This window comes from Geotrypetes seraphini, chromosome 3, assembly GCF_902459505.1.
Source record: "Geotrypetes seraphini chromosome 3, aGeoSer1.1, whole genome shotgun sequence".
In the NCBI taxonomy this organism is placed as follows: Eukaryota; Metazoa; Chordata; class Amphibia; order Gymnophiona; family Dermophiidae; genus Geotrypetes; species Geotrypetes seraphini.
The window spans coordinates 9,484,798-9,504,222 of NC_047086.1; the positions used below are offsets into that span (position 1 = coordinate 9,484,798).

Here is a 19,425-nt window from a genome sequence, read left to right on the forward strand (position 1 = left end):
GCGACTAAGATGGTTAAGGGGCTGGAGGAGTTGCTGTATAGTGAGAGATTAGAGAAACCGGGCCTCTTCTCCCTCAAGCAGAGGAGATTGAGAGGTGACATGATCAAAACATTCAAGGTACTGAAGGGAATAGACTTAGTAGATAAGGACAGGTTGTTCACCCTCTCCAAGGTAGGGAGAATGAGAGGGCACTCTCTAAAGTTATCAAGCTGTTACTATCAGATGAACACTGCCATACTCTGTAAGCAGCTGTCTGTACAATTACTCTTTATTGTAAACCGCCTAGAAGTCGCAAGATTGTTGGCGGTATATAAGAATAAAGTTATTATTATTATTATTATTAAAGTTAAAAGGGGATAGATTCCGTACAAACGTAAGGAAGTTCTTCTTAACCCAGAGAGTGGTAGAAAACTGGAACGCTCTTCCGGAGGCTGTTATAGGGGAAAACACCCTCCAGGGATTCAAGACAATGTTAGACAAGTTCCTGCTGAACCAGAACGTACGCAGGTAGGGTAGTCTCAGTTAGGGTGCTAACCAGAGGGCCGCCGTGTGAGCGGACTGCCGGGCACGATGGACCACCGGTCTGACTCAGCAGCGGCAATTCTTATGTTCTTACATGTAGGATTATAGGACTGGGGGAAGGAGGGGCAGTCCGGATTAAAGAGAGAAGGAGATGGGACAAAAAGTAAAGAAGAGCTTTGTGTGGGTGTGAGTGGCAGAGTGTATGTACCAAACAGCCAATTCCACCATCCACCCAACTCTATCATTGGAAGGGGGGGGGGGAAACACTGGGATATGTTTCATATTTACATTAATCTTTTGTGGCTTTTGGTTTATTTTACTGTATTTTAATAAAAACTTTAGGGAAAAAGCTTCAGTTTTCCAAGGTTACCCACACAGGACAATTTAAATCATGAGAAGGATAGATGTAAGTAGGGTCATCTCAGAGAAGAGTTTGCTGAATATAGGTAAGGAGGAGGACCATGCCTGTCCTTTTCAGTGGTTTGAAATGCCAGGGAAGAGATAAAAGGAGTTGGACCAGCAATCCTGTTTGCAACAGTGACCAATTCAAGCCATAAGTACCTAGTAGGATGCCAAAAAGTACATGGATTTCATGTTGCTTACCCACAAGGATAAGCAGTGAACTTCTCTACGTGTACCCTAAAGCACAGTTACTTACTGTAACAGGTGTTATCCAGGGACAGCAGGCAGATATTCTTAACGTATGGGTGACGTCACCGACGGAGCCCCGGTACGGACCTTTTTAACTAGAAAGTTCTAGTTGGCCGCACCGCGCATGCGCGAGTGCCTTCCCGCCCGACGGAGGAGTGCGTGGTCCCCAGTTAAGATAAGCCAGCTAAGAAGCCAACCCGGGGAGGAGGGTGGGACGTAAGAATATCTGCCTGCTGTCCCTGGATAACACCTGTTACGGTAAGTAACTGTGCTTTATCCCAGGACAAGCAAGCAGCATATTCTTAACGTATGGGTGACCTCCAAGCTAACAGAGAGGGAGGAGGGATGGTTGGCCATTAGGAAAATAAATTTTGTAACACAGATTGGCCGAAGTGTCCATCCCGTCTGGAGAAGGCGTCCAGACAGTAGTGAGTAGTGAACGTGTGAACTGAGGACCAAGTGGCGGCCTTGCAGATTTCCTCGATGGGCGTGGAGCAGAGGAAAATCACAGAAGCAGCCATAGCTCTGACCCTGTGGGCCATGACAGCACCTTCCAGTGAGAGACCGGCCCGAGCATAACAGAACGCAATGCAGGCAGCAAGCCAGTTGGAAAGCGTCCGTTTAGAGACAGGACGACCTAGACGGTTAGGATAGAAGGTCAGAAAGAGCTGAGGAGACGAGCGGTGAGCCCTGGTACGGTCAAGATAGTATGCAAGGGCACGCTTACAATCCAGCGTGTGTAACGCCTGTTCCCCAGGATGGGAATGGGGCTTAGGGAAGAAGACAGGCAATACAATGGACTGGTTGAGGTGGAAGTCCGATACCACCTTAGGCAGAAATTTAGGATGGGTACGCAGAAAAATTAGTTAATGTCTTATTAAAGAAATGACAATTTTGCATGAGGTAAAACTCTTTATAGTTTACAAATCTTCCCTTTTGGCTGTCTTAATAATAATATTGTCATTTCTAGCTAAAGAGACATATTATTATTATTATTATTATTATTATTATTCTTTATTCTTATATACCGCCATACCCAGTGAGTTCTAGGCGGTTTACATCAATTAGCAAATGATCTGCATTGAATAGCAGATTTACAACAAAATTAGAGGTAGGTTTACAAAATTAGAAGCAGATTTACAGCATTGAATAGCAGATTTACAACAAAATTAGAAGTAGGTTTACAAAATTAGAAGCAGATTTACAGCATAATTAGAAGAATTTTTGACAGAAAATTGCAGGCCGAATTACGATAAATTACAGTGATTTGCCGCAGTCAGCCGTGAAGTTACAGCGATTCTTAACTGTCTGCACAGAGGGCAGGTTTACATCAATATTACAGAAATTGCAGGTTTGACCGAGCTAGGTAGGGGAGGTAGAGAGTGGGGGAGGGAGGGACTGGTGAAGGAGGAAGGGGGCAGCGGTGGGGTAAGTGTCCTGTGAGGTGAATGGGTTGTTAAGGGTCGTGTTTGCTGAAAAGGTACGTTTTTAGTAGTTTTCTGAATGATAGGTAAGTGGGGGCCTCGAGTATCATCTGTGCTAGCCATGGGTTCGACTTGGCTGCTTGGAAGGCAAAAGTTCTATCCAGGAATCTTTTGAGAGGGCAGTGTTTAGGCGAAGGGAAGGCGAACAATTGAGTTCTCCGTGATGTCCTGTTGCTGCAGTAGAGGTTAAAGTGTGTGTTTATGTAACTTGGGGAGGAGCCGTTAACCGATTTGTAGCAGAAGCATGCAAATTTAAAGAGAATTCTAGATTCAAATGGTAGCCAGTGTAGTTGGTGATAGAAAGGGGTGACATGTTCCCATTTCTTTAGGCCAAAGATGAGGCGCACCGCGGTATTTTGGACTGTTTTTAGTCTCCTGGTAGTTTTCTTAGTGGCGTTAAGGTAGATGATATTGCAGTAGTCGAGGATGCTGAGGATGGAGGATTGTACAAGTAGGCGGAATGCATTGTCATAGAAGGATGGCAGTTTGAGTGCAGAGCTCCTCTCCCTGGACAATCTGCCTGCTTTTAAATATCAGCAGCAGTGGGAGATCAATTGCTTTTACACCTAAGCAGCAACGGGACCAACCCACCAACCTCTGCAGTCCATTGGAGAGATCAATCTACCTGCTTTTAAATATCAGCAACAGTAGGAAATCAACTGCTTTTACACCTAAGCAGCAACAGGACCAGCCACCACTACCAAGAGCCCTTTGCCCCGATCCAGCCAGGCATGTGAGCTCCTCCCTCTGCAGTCCATTGGAGAGATCAATCTACCTGCTTTTAAATATCAGCAACAGTAGGAAATCAACTGCTTTTTTACACCTCAGCAGCAGCGGAACTATCTGCAACTACCAAGAGCCCACAGATTCAATCCAGCCAAGAGTTTGAGCTCCACCTCCCCCTGCAGTACACTAGGAAGATCAACTGTTTTTTACACCTAAGCAGCAACAGGACCAGCCACCACTACCGAGGGCCTTTTGCCCTGATCCAGCCAGACAAGTAAGCTCTTCCCCAGCATTCCGTTGGAAAAATCAATATGCTTGCTTTTAAATATTATCAGAAGTAGGAGATCAACTGCTTTTACACCTAAGCAGCACCAAGACCAGCCGCCACTATTGAGAGCTTTTGTCCCAATCCAGCCAGACGTGTATGCTCTTCACCATACAATTTGTTGGAGAGATCAATCTGCCTGCTTTTAAATATCAGCAGCATTGGGAAAACAACTGCTTTTACACCTAAGCAGCAGCGGGTACATCCACAACCACCAAGAGCCCACAGACCCGATCCTGCCAGGAGCGTGAACTCCTCCCCCTGCAGTCCATTGGAGAGATCAATCTGCCTGCTTTTAAATATCAGCAGCAGTGGAGATCAACTGCTTTTACATCTAAGCAGCAATGAGACCAGCCACAACCACCGAGAGCACTCAGACCCGATCCTACCAAGAGTGTGAACTCTTCCCCCCCTGCAATCCGCTAAGAAGATCGACTGTCGGCTCCGGGCGGCTTTCCCGCAGAGGAGAGAATCCTGCATTCACCGTGGACCTCATCTGGGGCAGCCTCCTTGGAGCGGCTGGGACATGGGCAGTGTGTCTGGGAGGGAATGCATGGATGGGAGAACATCGCAGGGGAGGGGACATAGGCATCCTGGGACTGTCGGCCAGAAGAAGCCCTTTCTGGATACGTCAATCGCTCCTCCTAAACTTACTTGCTCCACTTCATCACTGACGCTGACCCATTCTGCTTCTATTCCTTTCTCTCCTCTCTTCTACCTTCCAAAGTATTTAGATCAATGCTGTCTTTTTAAAATGTTTATTTTATTTTTATTTTTCCTCTAACTCTACTTTTCACTTCACTATTACCCTCCAGGTACTTTAGTTAGATTGTGAGCCTTCGGGACAGTAAGGGAATTTTCCAAGTACCTTTCTTATTTCTAATCTTAATGTATATTTTCTGTAAACCGCTTAGAACCTAACGGATGTAGCGGTATATAAGAAATAAATTACATTACATTACATTACAAGTGTTTTTTTATGGTGCGAAGTTTCCAAAGTACCGAGAAGCTTTTCCTAATTATGAGGTCGGTATGGTTATCTAGAGATAAGTTTTTGTCCAGCGTGACTCCCAGAATTTTTATGGTCGGATCAAGGGGGAAGGTCTTTCCTTTTAGTGGAATTGTGGTTTCCTTAATTTTATCTTTGGGGGAGGCTAGAAAAAATTTTGTTTTGTCTGGGTTTAATTTCAGTCTGAATGAAAGCATCCAGAGTTCTATCTGGTTGAGAGTGTTTGAGATGTGGTCGAGTAGTTCTTGTGAAAAGTTGGTTAATGGAATGGTTATTGTGATATCGTCTGCATAAATGAAGAATTTGAGATTTAGGTTGTGTAGGAGTTTACCTAGTGAGGCAAGGTAAATGTTGAATAGGATGGGGGATAGGGGGGAGCCCTGTGGGACCCCGCAGGTGTTGTCCCAGCAGTATGAGAAAGAGTTATTCTTGAGTACCTTGTATGATCTATTTTGTAGGAACCCCTGAAACCAATTGAGGACCTGGTCTGAGATGCCTATGTGCGCTAGGCATTCCAGGAGAATGGTGTGGTCGACCAGGTCAAAAGCACTGCTCAGGTCGAGTTGTATGATCAGGGCACTTGAGCCTTGACTGAAGAGTGTGAGGAGGTGGTCGAGAAGGGAGGCTATGATGGTTTCAGTGCTGTGGTCCGCCCGAAATCCTGATTGGTTGTCACTTAGAATGTTGAATTTTTCAAGGTATGCGGAAAGTTCCGCTTTTACCAGCCCTTCCGCTATTTTGGTAAATAGGGGGATACTGGCGATCGGCCTATAATTAGAAGGGGAGTTTGGTGGTTCTTTCTCATTTTTTAAAATTGGGGTGATCATTATTTGACCCTGCTCCGATGGGAAGTTACCTTTGGATAATAGGTAATTAACCCATGTCATCATTTTTGCTTTAAAATGGGGGGGGGGCCGTTCTCATGATTTTTGGTGGGCATGTGTCCAGATGGCAGTAGGAGTGAGTATACTTGTTGTAGTAAGTATTGAAGGTTTGCCAATCGGTTACTGCGAACTGTTTCCAACTAAGGTCGACTTTGGCTCCCGGGTCTGGGTTTGGTGGATTCATGTCTGTGAGGATGGGGAAGAGCTCGAGGGGGTTGGGGCTGGCTGGTAGAGTTGTTCTTATTTTTTGGATCTTGGTATTGAAGAAGTCAGCCAGGGTGTTGGCGGTTAAGGTGGCTTCTTCGTGTAGGTTTGTGTAGGTTTCTATGTTGTAAAGATCATTGACCAATCTGAAGAGGTTATTGCTATTGGTTTTAGGATTACCGATTTTGTTGGAGTAGAATTTTTTTCTTTTTTCACTAGTGAGGGTTTTGTACTGTTTTAATTTTTGTCTCCATGCCAGTCTGTGTTCTAGCGTTCCGGTTTTTTGCCATGATCTTTCGGCTTTTCTGAGGTCCTTCTTGCATTGCAGCAGTTCAGAATCGAACCAGCCTTCTTGGTTGGGGGCTCTTATTCTGCGGGTTTTTTTGGGGGCAATCTCGTTTAGTATATTGGTACTATCTTGTATCCAGGAGGTCATGATTTGTTCCGTATCTTCTATTGGATTGGTGTTGATTTCGAAGTGGGACCAGAATTCCATTGGGTCAATCTTTCCTCTGGTATTGTGGGTTTTGACTGTTCTTGTTTTTTCGTTTTTAGGGGGTTTAAGTTGGCATCCAATGGTGAAGCTACATAGGCGGTGATCGGACCAAAGGGAGTCTGACCAGTTGCCTTGTTTCCAATAAAAAGTGGGATTGGTCTGTTCCTTGGAGGATAGAGTTACCAGGTCTAACTGATGTCCTCTTTGGTGGGTTTTGATCGGGGGGTGTTTGTCAAAGCCTAGTTGTGAGAGCAGTGACCAGAAGTCCGCGGTTTCAGGTTGGTCAGTTTGCTCGAGGTGTATGTTGATGTCCCCACACAGTAGGTTGTATGGGCTTGTTAGAGAATTGGTAAGAAGTAATTCAGCAAAGTCGTCTTTGGTCGTGGTCCATTTTTTGGGGGGTATGTAAAATAGAGTGATGGTTAGTGAGGAGGGCAGAGATGTTGATGCTAGGGCGATGGTTAGCATTTCGGAATTAGGTGAAGAGGTTGTGTTAAGAACGGAAGCATTGAGATGGTCTCGGAAGATTATTGCTAGTCCTCCTCCTCTTCCCCATGTTCTGGCTAGGGAGAGTATCTTGAATTTTGGTGGTAGACAATCTTTAATAATGATGTCTTTGTCTGAAAGCAACCAGGTTTCTGTGAGAAGGACAAAGTCAGGGTTGTTTTCAGTTAGCCAGTCTTTGATTAGTGTGGATTTATTCCTCATAGATCTGATATTCAGGTAAAAGCCCTGCAGGGACTGGTGGTTGGTGTGATTGGGTGGGGAGTAGTGGGAGTACGCCAGTTTTTTTAGGGTTCTTAGTTTTTTTGGGTGGGACTTGGTCGGTTTGTAGTGGTGGGGGGGGTTGTTGGGCAAGTGGGCGTGTGGGTGGTCTTGTGTGGTGTGGAGAGTGTATGTAGTGGTTCTGGGTTTTACCGATCGGTGCAGCGTGATGTGGATGGGAATGGGGGATGCATTGGAGTTGTCTGCGTTGCAGAGCCTGGAAGAGAGCAAGAGGAGTGTAAGTAGAGCTACGCATTGTTGTGTATTTGGCTTGGCCATTGTGAGGGGCTCGTCTCAGCTGTGGTTGGAGACGTTGGGGTGTTTCCTGCGATTGAGGACAGGATTAGTGCAAGGGGGGAAAAAACGGAAGTTGGGGTTTCTAGATTGGTGGGTCAGAGGGCGGTTTGGTATATTCCTGTAAGCTGTCCTGAAGGTTAAGCAATGTAACAAGGATAAACAATGTGGTTTCAATACAGTGGTGCTATGATCTGTGTAGGTCTGGCAGGGTTATACATTAGAGTTTTTTGTAACAGTAAAACGTATCCAGATTGGGGGTATCAGGGTTCTATCCACGAGACCCGGAGTCGATGCTGTTGGATCTGTCTGGGAAGGAGTTCCTTTTTGGGTTGAGACGGTTGAGTCTTTGTTGGAGTGCTGGGGCTGTGACTGTAGTGGTCTGGGCAGGTTCTGTGGTCGGTGGGCTGGTATCGGAGGCTGCCTGTGCTGGTGTCTTCCCGCAAGTGCTTCGCGGTTGGGTTCCTGCTGGTTAGGGAGGGGTGTCCGGCTGAGCAGGGTCGATTCTTGGCGGTATGTGGTCCACCGAGCTGCGTCGGGAGAGGGGCGGAGCAGTGCTTTCACGTTCCTCACGACTCGGGCCGGGGGTCTCCTCTGTGGCTTTGGCAGTACCTGCTGGTTCCCGTCGTTCTCTCCGGCGCGATGCCCAACAGGTTTGCTTGAATTTTTCAGATCACCGTGGCCTCCCGTAAGAGCGAGAGAGAGCAACGTGAAAAGAAGAGAGGAGATGGCAGCCTAGTTGTTAGTAGGCTGGGTGTTGTTGGGATCCGGGTGAGGGGATCGGTCTCGCCGGTACAGGAGTCGTTTGCAGTCGCTTTGCAAAGGCGCGTGCTAAGGCGCACGCGCCTTAGACGTGCGCCTTCGATGGCACGCCGAACGGCTGCACGCCGTTGGCGCGGCGGCTTTGAGGCGTCGGGTTCGGGAGAGGGGCGGAGCGGGGCTCACACGCTCCTCTCCTGCTAGTGCCCGGCTGAAGAAGGCCGCTCTCCGGGGGGCGCGGCGGCTTTGAGGCGTCGGGTTCGGGAGAGGGGCGGAGCGGGGCTCACACGCTCCTCTCCTGCTAGTGCCTGGCTGAAGAAGGCCGCTCTCCGGGGGGCGCGGCGGCTTTGAGGCGTCGGGTTCGGGAGAGGGGCGGAGGGGGGCTCACACGCTCCTCTCCTGCTAGTGCCCGGCTGAAGAAGGCCGCTCTCCGGGGGGCGCGGCGGCTTTGAGGCGTCGGGTTCGGGAGAGGGGCGGAGCGGGGCTCACACGCTCCTCTCCTGCTAGTGCCCGGCTGAAGAAGGCCGCTCTCCGGGGGGCGCGGCGGCTTTGAGGCGTCGGGTTCGGGAGAGGGGCGGAGCGGGGCTCACACGCTCCTCTCCTGCTAGTGCCCGGCTGAAGAAGGCCGCTCTCCGGGGGGCGCGGCGGCTTTGAGGCGTCGGGTTCGGGAGAGGGGCGGAGCGGGCTCACACGCTCCTCTCCTGCTAGTGCCCGGCTGAAGAAGGCCGCTCTCCGGGGGGCGCGGCGGCTTTGAGGCGTCGGGTTCGGGAGAGGGGCGGAGCGGGGCTCACACGCTCCTCTCCTGCTAGTGCCCGGCTGAAGAAGGCCGCTCTCCGGGGGGCGCGGCGGCTTTGAGGCGTCGGGTTCGGGAGAGGGGCGGAGCGGGGCTCACACGCTCCTCTCCTGCTAGTGCCCGGCTGAAGATCAAGAAACTCTTTTATTTTACTTTTGAGATTATGATAAACATACCAAGGGCCTCAAAATAGGACCTGGCGGGCCACGAGTTTGAAACCACTGCTCTATAACAACTGCTCTGTTCTACAGAACAATTAAATCCAGAATATGGCCACCTTGACGAGTCACTGAAAAAATAAATTGTTGATCAACTAAAACTGACATTGCTCCTAAGAATTCTTCCATGGAAGGGTCAATGACTTGGTCCAGATGCACACTGAAATGTTCTAAAATGAAAGCTCTTTAATTTGTTCTGGAATACTTGTTTCAATGAAGTTAACATTTCCACCAGGGTGGAGGGGACAGCATTGATCAGACAATTTTTCCTCATAAGTCTCGCCTTAAAAAGCACCAGCACATATTTTCCCACTCGTGACTGATACTCATAGAGTGGCATTTTCAAAGAAAAACTAAGTCCAACTTGGACATTTCCAATTGAACGTCCAAACTTGAGAGGTACACAAATGGCCATTTTTGAATGGCAAACTGCTGGACATCCAAATATAATTTTTTTTTTTATTTTAATCATCTAATAAGACGTCTTGGCCACCATTTTTGATCAGAAAAACATCCAGGTTGAAAACATCCTAATCCTGACCATTTGGACGTGGGTGGGGGGCCAGCATATTCATGGACTGACTCTGCCAAGGCAACTTCATCCTGAGATAAAAATGGCAAAGAATCGGACTTGTTATCCTCCCAGTCCGTGACAGACTGATTTTCCTGTTCCTTGTCTGCGTCCTCACCTGTTGAAGAGGGAACCCTTAAGCTGCTTCTGCTAACAGCTGCTGAGGACCCTCGGCAGTTCAAATAAGCAGTCCGCATAAGGCTCACAAACTCGGGTGTGAAGCCCTGTACTGGGGGTCTCCTCGACCCAGGCAGGGACCCCCTGCTGGTCCTCCTGGGCTCTGCGGCCCCCCACGACTGCTCTTGGCCAAAATAGATTCAAAGAGTCCTGGAAGGGGTCTCTTCACCACGAGACATGCCTCCTGCAGATCCCCAGCCCTGAAGGACTCAGCCATCCCTCCTTCGTACACAGGACATGGAAAAACAGGCCATCAGAACTATCCTTAATAGCTCACAAATTCTCTTGCACTGAAAGCGTAAATGTGTGCATGTACTTTGTTAGTGTACACCTATATTTTAGAAAATATGTATATACCTTGCAACTCTGCCCAAATTATGGCCCTAGAAAATGCCCAAGCTGTGCAATTTTATCATACCAATTTTCATGTGTGTATGTAGAAATTATATAAAATTATATTCTGAAAAGCAAAAATACCACAATAAAAACCTGGCAATTCCTAAGTGAGAAACAGAATTTTTTTAAAAAGATGATAAAGACGGGGGTGTATTTGATTGGCTCCACTGACAAATGGGAACAGACACAACCCTGCACAATGCTGGAGTGTGGAAAATGAATTCTTCTGACTTGCAAAGCTAGAGAAAGCTTTATCGCACAGGCTCTGTCAGATGACATCACCCGTGTATGAGGACTTACTGTCCCGTTTGTCATTGAAGAAATAGTGCAATATAATTAGGACCTGAATCAAGAAATAGAATTATTACAAAATGAAAAGAAAATGTATTATTCAAAACATTTATATTATCAAATGGCTTGGCAGAGGCTGTCTGGGAATTAATAAGGCACATGAGGAGATCAAATACATCTCTGTAAATAAGACAAACATTTTAAAAAATCTAAAGTGCGCATACATTGTCATTAGAAACCTAAGAAAGCTACCGAACTGCTCCCTTACAATCTAGACCACAAACAGATAAGGAGGAGGTTTCTGGCAATGTCATGGTCAATACTCAAAAGCTCTCATCCAGATAAGTATTACTGATGGGTATATTCAGAAGCACTGACTAGACAGATACTACTTCTGAATATCCATACAGACTGTCTCTGCTCTATGCGGAAGATCAGGGGTAGGCAATTCCGGTCTTCGAGCGCCACAGGCAGGTCAGGTTTTCAGGACATCCACAGTGAATATGTATGAGATGGATTTGCATGCACTGCCTCCTTGTGGATATTCTGAAAACCTGACCTGCCTGTGGCTCTCAAGGACTGGAATTGCCTATCCCTGATCTAGTAAATGGGTAGAAGTGTAGGGAAACCAAGCCACTGTGACATCACTGATGAGGCTGGCTCTTAGGCATTGGTGGAATGAGGCATTATGATATCACAATATGAGGAGCCACTGAAAAATTCTCAGCCCAACCAATAAAAGAATGATGTGGAGCCATGAAACTTACAAGTTATTCCAGACTCTTCTTGACACTTCTCCTTTCAATGCATCTAGTACAGCGGTAGGCAATTCCGATCCTCGAGAGCAACAGGCAGGTCAGGTTTTCAGGATATCCACAATGAATATGTATGAGATGGATCTGCATGCACTGCCTCCTTGAGATGAAAATCTATCTCATGCATATTTATTGTGGATATCCTGAAAACCTGATCTGCCTTTGGCTTTCAAGGACTGGAATTGCCTACCCCTGAGCTACAGCAATCTGGATAGTATTAATATTCATTCTGGTCTCCAGAGAACTCAGTGTAAAAACTTAAGCTATCCTAACATGTTACTTCAGGGGCTCTTTTACTAAGTTCCTCGTGAGAGGCTCCTAAGAAAGTTAAAGAGTCGTGGGACAGGAGGCAAAGTTCAATTGTGGATTAGAAATTGGTTATTGGACAAAAAACAGAGGGTAGGGTTAAATGGCCATTTTTCACAATGGAGAAGGATAAATAGTGGCGTACCGCAGGGATCTGTACTGGGACTGGTGCTATTTAACTAGAAACACAGAAACATAGAAACATGATGGCAGATAAAGGCAAAATGGACCATCCAGTCTGCCCATCCACAGTCTCTGTCTCCACCACCTCAACCGGGAGACAGCTCTACCACTGGTAACATCCCTTTCCTCAGAGTGATCTCCATTGATCACTACCCTCTGTCGCCTTCCACTCAACCAGTTCCTGACCCAGCCCGTCACTTTGGGACCCATCCCGAGGGCACTCAGTTTATTTATTAGATGTCTGTGTGGAACATTGTCAAAGGCTTTGCTAAAATCTAAATACACCACATCTGGCGCACATCCTCTATCCAATTCTCTGTACTATGGAAGTTTCCTCCAGGAAATTGTCCAAACCTTACTCAAAACCAGCTATGCTATCCACTCTTATCACAACCTCTGGCAATGCGTTCCAGAGCTTAACTATTCTCTGAGTGAAAAAAATATTTCCTCCTATTGGTATGAAAAGTATTTCCTTGTAATTTCATTGAGTGACCCCCTAGTCTATTCATAGAACAAGCTTTTTACAGTTTTCCACTTTATCAAATTTCACTTCATGCTTGTTAAAGTTTTTAAAGCATTACTTATCTTCTGTGAAAGTTCAGCCCTGACACAGACTGTGTTTCGCAAAAAACTGCCTCAGGAAGATGACGGAGAACGGGCTTTAAGCATTAAAAGTCACCATTATAAGTGATATGAGTTAGTAAAGTCAAGAATCTGTGGGATTTAGTTATTAGGTTGCATACAGGCATTATCCCCCAGATACGATTTTAAAAGTGATGTTATATATTTTTTCCCTCATAGACTGTTGGATAAAATGGGCCATGCAACTAGCTGAATTTTCAAGGGCTTTCCTGATCTCTCGTCAGTCTCAAAGAAAAACTTATAGAAAGCAAAAATTAAAGTAATGAAAAATGTTTTTGAAAAATATTAAAAATTGATTCCAGTTCAAAGTAACATCTGATAAAAGTACAGTATTTTATATTAGATTCTAAAAGAATTCAAATTAGCTTTCATTATTCAAATGTCTACAAATGTGCTCATGAAATGCTGCAGAATTTCAAAAACATTACCACAGAAGACTGCGGGCTTTGCCTTTAATGAACTGAAAGTCTTACCCTTTCTAACATATAGAGAAACCACGAGGGAAGGACCTGCAGTCACACAGAAATGAAATGCATCCAATTATCTACTACAAACAAGAAGCCAGACTCAAATTCTTTCAAAAACACATTTTGGAAAGCCATTTGCTAGGCATTTTCTTTTCCAGAGGTTATCAGATGCTGTACCTTATTTAGCTTAAAAGTTCGATTTTCCCCTCCACTCTAGTTCCTACAGTCATTAAAAGGATGCAGACAAGATCAAAGCAATCCTACACAGACTCTTGATTCTCAAATCGGAGAGCATTCAGTAAGTCACTTTCCTTACCTTCAGCACAGCAATGAATGGTACAAAGTTGGCCCTCTGTAGCCCATTTTTATAGAGGTCTGAAAGAGAAAATGAGTATTAGCTCGGCTGCTTAGTCTGTTAGTCAAAGCCCTGGGGCTGATCAAAGGAACAAATAAATACAGAAGAAAAGATGAACTGAAATTGATTTCCATTCTTGTGGCGTACAAAATTCATTGCAATCTTAATGAGGGCAAAAGCAGTGGCAGAAAGGAAGGTCCATTCGAAGGCGCTGAATGACCCAAGACTTAAGCTCAGAGTCCATTTAACACGAAACAAACATTTCCGCGTGATTATTTCACTAAGTTAGCAGAGAAACTGCTCTGTCTAGGAAAGAAGCTTTATTTGCTCACATGGAAAATCTAACAAGACGACACAAACATTCCAGTTCCCCTTTTTTTCTATTTTTCAAACTAACAATTGTACTTTGATTTCAATACGGTTGTGTATAACAAAATGCCAGAATAATAAGGTCTGAAAACAGGGATGCAGGAGTTGAAGATACCAAACTGGAATTTACGCAGTGACTGGAATTATCCAAGACTCGGGGCTCCTTTTGCTAAGGTACGCTAGTGCTTTTAGCGCACACAGGAAATTACCACATGCTACGCGGCTAGAACTAACGCCAGCTCAATGCTAGCGCGCGGGGCAAAGTAGCACACGTTAAAGCCCTAATGCAGCTTAGTAAAAGGAGCCCTCAGGTCACACTCGACTCCAGTGAAAGAAAAAAAACGGTCCAAACTAAATCAAATAGATTGGAACCAGGGAAGTACAGAGTCCAGTCCAGCTGTCAGTGGATTGAGGCTTGTATTTCTTTATTTTCAGTCAGTCATTCTTATTTTTAGACCTTATATCCCAAAAGCTCCAACATCTGTACAATTTTTTAAATATGAACAACAACAACTTTGGGCTCCTTTTACTAAGCTGCGTTAGGGCTTTAACACACAGAATAGCGCACGCTACACTGCCACACGCGCTAGACCTTAACGCCAGCATTGAGCTGGCGTTAGTTCTATCCGCGTAGCGCGCGGTAATATCCTGCATGCACTGAAAACGCCAGCGCACCTTAGTAAATGGAAACCTTTATTTTTATATACCACAATACCACAAATAGTTCAGAGCGGTTTACAGAGGAAGAGACTGAATGCAGACAGCGATATTACAAAAAACTTTCAAAATTACATTAACATGGTAAGATGAATCCATTTTTCCTGGAAGTGTTTTAGAGGTACATCATGGTAGAAATGGAGTCAGAGAAATTTATCAAAGAGAGAAGTTTTGATTGACTTCCTAAAAGTTTGGTAAGAAAGTGCGTTTGAGATAAAGTTTAGGCCAGTTACTGGGCAGACTTGTACGGTCTGTGTCTGTGTATGGCCGTTTGGAGGAGGATGGGCAGGGGAGGGCTTCAATGGCTGGGAGGGTGTAGATGGGCTGGAGTAAGTCTTAACAGAGATTTCGGCAGTTGGAACCCAAGCACAGCTTTGGATTCTTGCCCAGAAATAGCTAAGAAGAAAAAAAAAAATTTTTAAATTGAATCAGGTTGGGCAAACTGGATGGACCATTCGGGTCTTTATCTGCCGTCATCTACTATGTTACTATGTTACTAAGTTGGTTAAACATTTATTCCATTTGCCTACTTGGAATAATAGTGTTCTATCGAGGAATCTCTTGTAGATACAGCCCTTCAAGGATGGGAAAGCGAACAAATAGGCACTACGTCTACAAGTTGTGCCTGGAAAGTCGAAATGAAGAGATAGATTGAGGATGAACATGTTATGGTTTTGAAGCAAAGGCAAGCAAACTTAAAAATAACCCTTGCTTCCACTGTCAGTCAGTGTAGTTTTTTGTAATACGGGCTTACATGATCCAATTTCTTGAGACGGACTGCAGCATTGTGAACGGTTCTCAGTCGTTTGATGGTTTCCCTAAAGGATCCCAAGTATATAATATTGCAATAGTCTAAGATACTTAAGATCAAGGATTGAACCAGTAGTCGAAAAGAGAAGTCAAAATAGTATTTAATGGTACGAAGTTTCCATAAAGTGAAAAAACATTTTTTAACCTGAGTCAAGCTTCATTCCAAGATGACACCCAGGATTTTGATGGTAGAATTAATTGGGTGGTCTGACCCATTTAATCTCAAAGAGGTATTCGTGATCTTATTATTAGGGGTTGCCAAAAAGAACTTAGTTTTATCTGAATTCAGTTTTAATTTAGATTGTGTAGTCCATTCTTCTACCTTAGTAAGGACAGATGAGATGAACTGTTCTCTCTTGAGTCAGTGAGGTTATGGGAATAATAATTGTAATGTCATCCGCGTATATATGATTTCAGTTTTAAATTGGATAACATATTTCCCAATGATGCCATATAGACATTGAAAATGAAGGGGAGAGTGGGGAGCCCTGTGGAACTCCACAGGGAATACACCAAGCCTGAGAGAACGTTTCTTCACTGTAAACCTGGTAAATACGTTTTTTTTTAAGAAACTCATAAACCAATTTAGTACCTGTCCGGAAATGCCAATGGATTCAAGGCATCTGAACAAAATGTCATAATCGACAAGGTCAAAAAGACACTGCTCAGATCGAACTGCAGTACTAGTGCGCTTTTTCCCAAGGAAAACAGATGGAAAACATGATCAGTCATGGAAGCTAAAATTTTTCGGTACTATGATTTGTATGAAAACCAGACTCAGAGTCATGGAGGGAGAACGAGAGGGCACTCTCTAAAATTGAAAGGGGATAGATTCAGTACGAACATAAGGAAGTTCTTCATTACCCAGAGAGTGGTAGACAACTGGAACGCTCTTCCGGAGTCTGTCATAGGGGAAAACACCTTCCAAGGATTCAAGACGAAGTTAGACAAGTTCCTGCTAGTCTCAGTTAGGGCACTGGTCTTTGACCAGAGGGCCGCCGCGTGAGCGTACTGCTGGGCACGATGGACCAAGGGTCTGACCCCGCAGCGGCAATTCTTTTGTTCTTATGTAAACATTTAATGAGATCGATGTTAACCAGTCTCAAGCCTGATAATTTACTTCCCTCTTCCTTACAAATGGATCAAGTTTTCCCATCACTTGCTGGTAGAATTTACTTTCATGCTATGAGGGTGGTATTTTTCTTTCCCAATTAAGAACATAAGAATAGCCTTACTAGGTCAGACCAATGGTCCACCAAGCCCAGTAGCCCGTTCTCATGGTGGCCAATCCAGGTCACTAGTACCTGACCAATACCCAAGAAGTAGCAACATTCCATGCTACCGATCCAGGGCAAACAATGGCTTCCCCCTATCTTTGTCAATAACAGACTATGGACTTTTCCTCCAGGAACTTGTCCAAATCTTTCTTAAAACCAGCTATGCTATACGCTCTTACCACAACCTCTGGCAATGCGTTCCAGAGCTTAACTATTCTCTTTGTGAACAAAAATTTCCTCCTATTTCCCTGTAACTTCGTCAAGTGTCCCCTAGTCTTTGTCATTTTTGACAAAGTGAAAAATCGATCCACTTGTACACGTTCTACTCCACTCAGGATTTTGTAGACTTCAATCATATCTCCCCTCAGCCGTCTCTTTTCCAAGATGAGCCCTAACCATTTTAGGCCTTCCTCATATGAGAGGAGTTCCATCCCCTTTATCATCTTGGTCGCTCTTGAAAAACTGATTGTTTGACAATAAATTTATTAGAAATTGTCCAAAAGACTTCTTACTGATATTGTATTGTAAACATGAGCAAAAGCCATTTTAGTAGGTTATAGCCCTGGTTTGTATTGTATTGAACGCAATACTCCAGATGAGGTCGCACCGTGGAGCGATACAGGGACATTATGACATTCTTAGTCTTGTTATCCTGTTTGCTTTTTTGGCCGTCGACGCACATTGGGCAGAAGGTTTCATTGTATTGTCTACAATGATACCCAGATCCTTTTCTTGGGCACTAATCCCCAAGGTGGACCCTAGCATCCGGTAACTGTGATTCAGGTTATTCTTTCCAATGTGCATAACTTTACATTTGTCCACATTAAATTTCATCTGCCATTTGGACACCCAGTCTTCCAATTTCCTAAGGCCCGCCTGCAATTTTTCACAATCCGCATGTGTTTTAACAACTTTGAACAGTTTAGTGTCATCTGCAAATTTAATCATCTCACTCGTTGTTACAATTTCCAGATCATTTATAAATAAGTTAAATAGCACCAGTCCCAGTACAGACCCCTGCGGCACTCCACTGTTTAATAATAATAATAACTTTATTTTTCTCTATACCGCCATAATCTTGCAACTTCTAGGTGGTTTACAGTGAAAGAGAGCTGTACAGTCAGCGAATTACAATGTGAGAACAGGTAGGAAGTCACTGAGTATCAGTGTTTACAGGTTACAAATAGGTTACAGTATAAACTTGAACATTTTACATCAAAGGGGCTGGATGGTCAGTGAATTACAGAATATAGATGGTGAGGAAGACACTGAATAGTCAAGAGTAGAACAGAGTACATTTGTGAAGAGTGTAGTGTCAATGTAAAGAGAAAAGGTTTTGGGACGGGGGGGCGTTGTCTGGCTGGGAAATAAATCTATTGAACAGAGCGGTCTTGATTTCTTTCCGAAAGGCGCTATTGGTCTGCCTGGCTTTGTCAATGAAGTTGCCTAACCAGGTTTGCTGTCTGCCAGCTTGGAACTTGTAAGTTCTATCCAGGAAGGTTCTGTATTTGCAACCTATGACCTTTGGGTAGGCAAAGAGGTTGCGATTTCTGGTTGTCCTTATGGGGGAGTAAAGTTCGAAGTGAGGTAATAGGTAAATTGGGGCCATTCCCCACACCAGTTTATAGCAAAAGCAGGAAAACTTGAATAAAATCCGTGCCTCGATTGGCAACCAGTGCAGCAATTTGTAGTAGGGACTAATGTGGTCACTTTTCTTTAGTCCGAATATTAGTCGGACGGCCGTGTTTTGCACTATTCTTAATTTTTTAAAGGTTTTTTTGGATATACTCTTCTCCATAGGGATTCCAAGGTGTGTTTCGACTCCTGTAGAATTTTCAGTCCATTTGATTCAAGACCCTCCTTAATATATACTACATTTTCTATCCCATTCTTACCAATAAGCTCAGAATGGGCTACAGGTTAACATACATAATATATAGTCAAAACAGGTTACAGTTTGCCATACTTAACATACAGTGTGTTCATCCTAACTTGACATATACAGAGCATGATAATATGCGTTTGATATGATATGATATGGAATGTGTGGTAGGGCATGGTAGTATCAGTAATGGTTAATCTTGTTGCATAGACAATGGTATTTAGACTGGAGCTATTTCATAGAAGGCTAGAGGAAGAGATGTGTTTTTATTACCTTCCTGAAGTCCAATAGTCCTTCTAGTGATCTGATGTTAGCTGGTTCCAGAGGCATGGTAGGTAGTGTGAGTAGGATCTTTTCAAAGAATTATCAAGGTGGAGGGAGCATCCTGAAGGGGTGCATAGCCTTTTTACTTCTTGCAAGTGAAGTTGCTGGTTTGGAGTGTAAGGTGGTAGTTTGAAGGCCACATAGACTGGTACCATGTTGTTGAAGACTTTGTGGGCCATTACCAGGCCCTTGAATACACATCGTTTGTTGATAGGTAGCCAATGAGCTGTGCGCAGTGCTGGGGCAATTGGGTCGCATATGTGAAGGTTTAATAGGAGACGGGTCATTTCATGTCAAGTGGTCCAGAGCTCCCCACTCAACCATCTCAGAAATTGTTGAAATTTCTTCAGGAGAGGATAAACAAAGTTTTGGGACATGATCTCACTAGGTGCAGAGTTAGGGGCCCCTTTATCTGGGTCACTTTTAACATAACATAACAAGTCACTTCTATACTGCATAACTGGTAAGTTTCATACGGTTTACAAAATTTAACAAATAGAAACTGGAGAGAATTGATTAATTGGCGAACAGATGTGTCTTCAATTGCTTTCGAAAATGATTGTAAGACATGGAACTCAATAACAAAGGTTTCAGTTCCTTGTCCCAGAAAGCCGCCTGATAAGACAGCAAAGCTTGGTGGTGTTTTGTATAACGACAGTCTTTGATAGATGGAAAATTAAAAAGGTTGTGTGAACTGCGAGAATGCTTGGATT

General features: G+C 44.4%; 1 protein-coding gene across 1 annotated transcript in view; it reads right to left on the reverse strand.

The window, feature by feature from the left end:
* AFG1L (AFG1 like ATPase) overlaps positions 1-19,425 on the reverse strand; it is a 283,959-nt gene that overhangs the window by 98,903 nt on the left and 165,631 nt on the right. The window contains exon 7 of the mRNA XM_033936142.1: positions 13,295-13,353. Coding sequence (XP_033792033.1) covers positions 13,295-13,353 — 59 coding nt within the window. The remainder of the gene's footprint in view (positions 1-13,294; positions 13,354-19,425) is intronic.